General features: G+C 43.9%; 1 protein-coding gene across 1 annotated transcript in view; it reads right to left on the bottom strand.

The window, feature by feature from the left end:
- MALT1 (MALT1 paracaspase) overlaps positions 1-4,629 on the bottom strand; it is a 24,089-nt gene extending 19,460 nt beyond the window's left edge. The window contains exons 1-2 of the mRNA XM_039708419.1: positions 4,540-4,629; positions 188-340 (exon numbers count right to left, since the gene is read on the bottom strand). Of these exons, the coding sequence (XP_039564353.1) occupies positions 188-340; positions 4,540-4,629 (243 nt within the window). The remainder of the gene's footprint in view (positions 1-187; positions 341-4,539) is intronic.
- Between the last annotated feature and the right edge of the window lie 272 nt (positions 4,630-4,901).

Below are 4,901 nucleotides of genomic sequence, written 5' to 3'. Positions count from 1 at the left end.
CCAGCCCTGAGGGGACCCAGCCCTGAGGGGACCCGCTCTGAGGGACCCAGCCCTGAGGGACCAGGCTCTGAGGGACCCAGCCCTGAGGGGACCCGCTCTGAGGGACCCAGCCCTGAGGGACCCGCGCCGGGGGACGCCCGTCGGCCCCCTCGGCCACCGAGAGGGAACACACCGGGTGTGGTTGTACCCGTGTTGAAATGGGAGTGTCGTGTATCCGACTGCCAGGGCGAGACCTCCTGCAGCGTCCCCAGCTGGCGCTGAGAAGGCCGAAGGTGGCTTTAGAACCGGGCCTGGCGCGGAAACCAGACAAAGCCCACAGGACGCTGCGGGCAGGGTTTCGCTTTGAAGAGAAACAGCGTTATCCAACTGCAACCAGCACGACCATGGACTCTCCTCCTTGACACAGCTTTCCCCAGCCTGCTGCCACTATGGAAGCGCGCAGAGTAAGGCACCTTGCGTGCTTAGTGAGGGAGAGGAGGGGCTGCTCGGGAAGAGCCTCCCAAGGAGATGTTCCCGTGGGTGATGCTCATCACTGCAAACGGACAGATGATCTGAGGCGAATTCTCACCTCTCTGGTATTGCAGCTCGCTCAAAGTGGACTGAAAGTGCCTAAGAAAGTAATTTTACGAACATTTTTAATCAGTGATCAAGCATTCACATAGCTCAGAGAGGGGGTAGATGCCCCATCCCTAGAAGTGTTCAAGATCAGGTTGGATGGGGCTTGGAGCGCCTTGGTCTGACAGAAGCTGTTTCTGCCCATGTTGGTGCAGGACTATATGACCCCTAAAGGCCCCTTCCAACCCAAACTGTTCTGATTTGGACATGGCTGCCTGTCATTTCCCTGGGGGTTATTTTGACTATTAGGGTCTTATATAAAGCATAGATATCCTTATTGCTATTTCTGGATGAGCGTGGTTAGAAGTGATGTATTTATTGCTGAAGACCTGTTTCCTATCTGTATAGATAACACTGGGAGCAAGAAGTATTTAGCACAGTAGCATCTTGTAACCAGTTTTAGCTGCATCCTTCAAAATGCTTAAGAAAAAACTTGGCACAAAAGTTGTTTTTCAGCCTCTTCCAGATCCCTTGAGCTCAGGGCAGTTTGTGCAATTCATTCCACTTTGCCCTGTGTGAGACTTGTCTCCTTGGGTACCAACAGTGGAAACACTTTCTTACTTTCAGGATTTGCTTATTTGCCTTTGAGGGATGAGAATCATCAAGTAATTTCTGTGTAGAGATTATGAAAAGTCCACTGTCCACCTTTGATTTCCTCAGCCTACTTGTTAGGCACTGTGGATTTCCTCATGCTCAGCAGAACTTTGGTGCGCTTAACTTCCAGCAAGTAAGAAATTCCCAATGTGCCTAGGAGAGCAGTAATGTACTTCAAAAAACAAGCCAGTGCTTTGTTATGAAAAGCTAAGGCCAACACTTCCTCTGTCTCAAGGCCATTAGGAAATTCCTATGGACTTCTATGGAAGTAGGATGTGCCCTCTTCTCACTGCCAACTCCCTGTCTGGCAGAGGTTTTCCCAGGAAGGGCCATCTGCTGCATGTAATGAAATCGTCTCTCTTAAAAGTCAAACTGTTCAGTGATCAGACTCCCTATCCTGAGGTCACACTCAAAACACCGGCGAAGCCGTCGGGCTGGCGTGCAGCTCCAAACAACGCGCACAAATTCAGCCTCCTTTGTCTCCGGCAGCGAGGCCCAGCCCACACCAGCCTATCCCAGAACATCCACAAAGAGCTTGAGGGTAAGTGAGGGGTTGGCATGTTTGGACTTTGAAAATTATTTGTCTGCTTTTTTTCTCCTGTGGGCAAATAGAATGTGTACCATAAAAGACTAATAAAGGAAGAAAAGCAAGTTAGTTTTATTATCAATGCAGTGCATAGGTATAGTGATTTATACTGCTATTGACCAGGAAATGGGATTTGTTATTTCTTTCTGCTAAAGAAGAGCCATTTTTGTTTATCCTGATAGATTTGGGTTTTTCTAGACATGTTGCATTAATAATTCTGCTCACTGTTTCTGAAACTACACTCTGCTACTATTTCCACCAAGTCTCCTTAAGACAAAATTGCAAAAATTGTACGAAAGCAAGCTTCCTTCTCTAAAGGCTGCGTAAGTGATACTAGGTGTCCTGAAAAACACATTTATGAATTCTAAATATTTATTGCACGGTCTAATACTCATTAGATAAAAAGTTCCTCCATTCTTGAGAAAAAGGTCTAGTCACTTGGTAGTAATAGACGATTCCCAGGCTTCATGAATTGCTCAGTCTGACAGGGTCAGATGCTTGACAGATGTTAAAAATAGATTAAGACAGATCAGTGTTAAGAGTCGTGCTGTGATTGCTTATTTTAATTACTCTATATTAAGGTGTTTGTTTGACATGTGCAGAGCCAGTCATTTATTATTCTATTTAGCTGATGAATTATGGCTGAGGTGTTTTTATAGTGTGGGGCTGTTTACAGTGGGTACTGCACTAATCAAAATGTTGTCAAAAAGCCTTGGATATTGGCAGCCGAAGAACCGCAATGTATCACAGAATTTTTGGCAAAGGCATATTTTCCAGACATTTGCTTTTTGAACAGCCACAACTTCTCTGATGTTTTTCTTACCTAGACCTTGTTAATCCAATAGATAGTGTGATAACTGGTTTAGATAATTCAGCGTTTCTGTGGTTTGGTTTCTGACACTGTGCACTGTTTGACAAGTATGCTGCTCGAGGTGTTCCATTTGGTTGTGGCGTCTCGACGGACTTGGAAAATAATAATGTTGTTATAGTTATTGTTTGTATTTGAGACAGAACTGAACCAGGCAGAACTCCTGTGAGGTGGAGAAACAAGTAGAAAATGCATCATTGTAAATCTGTGCCCATGTGGGTTCTCATTTCTACCCCATGAAATGTTTCACTCTGTAGTAGGCTCACTGCTGTATAAATCCTTACTATAGCCCTGTGGTTGAGTAGAGTTCACAAAGTTACAATGAATATGGAATCCTGGTTTCTATTCTCTTGGAGGTTGTAACTTTTACAAGGTAACAGTTTAAGAATGCAACCATGATCACAACTCATTTAGAAAATGTTTTTATGTGTTCCAAGTTGGGAAGCTTGTATAGACCAGGAATAGCAGATCAGAAATTTCATGTGGAACTTGATTCTATTAGTACTTACAGATGCACTGAGCTTAAAAGTTTCACAATGTCAGTGTTGATGAAACCTTTAACCAACAACTTTTGAAATCTTTGATTTCTATTAAAGAGAAAGTTTAAACAGAGAACATGAGGAAAAGCATTTAAACATAGCAAAACATTCATGGCAACCTTTCTGGAAAGATAAAGTTATATGTTCCAGATCATAAGTATATTGTATGTATTTCTGTACAGGGCATATAAAACCTCATTTAAGAAATACATATTGGTGTGTAATGTCCGTGTTAATTGTATAACTGAAAAGTCTTATGTTTTGTTTTACTTTGGAAGAAGAAAAATGTGAAACTTCAAAAGATCTCTGTTGAGAGCTGCCCTGCATGAGGAGTAAAAAAAAGTATGTTCCCAGATAAAAAACAGTTGACAGGGTAGGAATGGGGATTGGATGCAATTATACCTGCTGACTTCTTAGAGGAGCTAAACGAAACATATGCAAAGTTCTGTAGGAAAGCTAAGACATATTTGAGGGACATTCCAAGGAGAATGGCAAGGGAATTAGCATTAACCTTGGAGCATTGCAGATTTAAGCAGGACACTCAGATTTCACAGGTGACAGGTTTTTTGTTATACATATGGTGCTGTAGTTGGTCAGTCTTGGGATCTTGTGGTTAGCAGAGATTTCTTTCTGCCTTTTTAAAATTTTTATTGTTTCTGCTCTACCTATGCTGTTTTCTGTTCCTTTAATAAATATTTCTTACATCCTGCTGTTCATACCAGCAAGCTTTCTGGTTGGATCTATGTAATATATGACCATTTCTGTTCATCATCAAGACAAGTTCTCTGGTTATTGGTGGCTTGGTTTGGAAATATTTCATGTTCATCTTACATGAAGTCTAATTATATTGACCAAATATATTATATTTCTTTGTGGTTTAGCTACCTGTGAGTAAAACATCTCTTAAAGGGAATGTATAATGTATGCTCAGGCAGGTGGAGAAAGAGCTTTTGCTAAATCTAAGAAAAGTAGTGGGGTAGGGTAGGGTAGGGTAGGGTAGGTGGGATGGGATGGGATGGGATGGGACAGGATAGGATAGGATGGGATAGGATAGGATAGAAGATAACTGTGTTGCAAAAGAGTAACTCCAGGTCCCAAAGTTCAGCCTGTGGGGTGGAGACCATAGTAGGAAGCTCAGCTGGCAGCTGCGGAGTTGTCTCAGGCCAAAAAGCTCAGACTAAAAAAAGCAAAGCACACAAGCACTGACTCTCTAAACAGGACCTGTCTGCTGGAGAAGTGTTCGAAGAACAGGTGAGCAGACTGTGTGTGGCTCACATCCACATCCTCCTCAGGTGCACCTATGTACAAAGGAGAAAGGCTGGCCTTTTTGTGTGTACAACTTTGGTGAAAGTTAATCCTCGCTCACTTAAGGCAAAGGGTTCTGACCGAATTGCTGTGGCCAGCAGCAGTTCAGTTCCTGCAGCCATGGTCCACGTGCCCTGAGGCACACAGTGTTTCTGGAGCTCTCTCTCATGTTTCAGGTATCCCAGAACTGCTGTCAGCTTGGTATGGAGAGCCCAAAGTGTTGGTTGATGAAAGGCTGTTTCCCAGTGTGAACCACTGTGGCATTATCAGTGTCATTCCCCCGGTGTTCTGCTGAGATATCCCTCGTGTGGGCTCACTCAGCCTCCCCCACTCCCACTCCTCTGGCCGCGTGGGTGTGAGGCATGTCCTTGGCAGGACCTGCTCTGAGTGGGAG

Source organism: Passer montanus, unplaced genomic scaffold, assembly GCF_014805655.1.
Source record: "Passer montanus isolate IOZ18808 unplaced genomic scaffold, ASM1480565v1 scaffold200, whole genome shotgun sequence".
NCBI classification, from domain to species: Eukaryota; Metazoa; Chordata; class Aves; order Passeriformes; family Passeridae; genus Passer; species Passer montanus.
The sequence above is the reverse complement of the archived record's forward strand: the minus strand, read 5'-3'. Positions and strand labels throughout refer to the sequence as shown.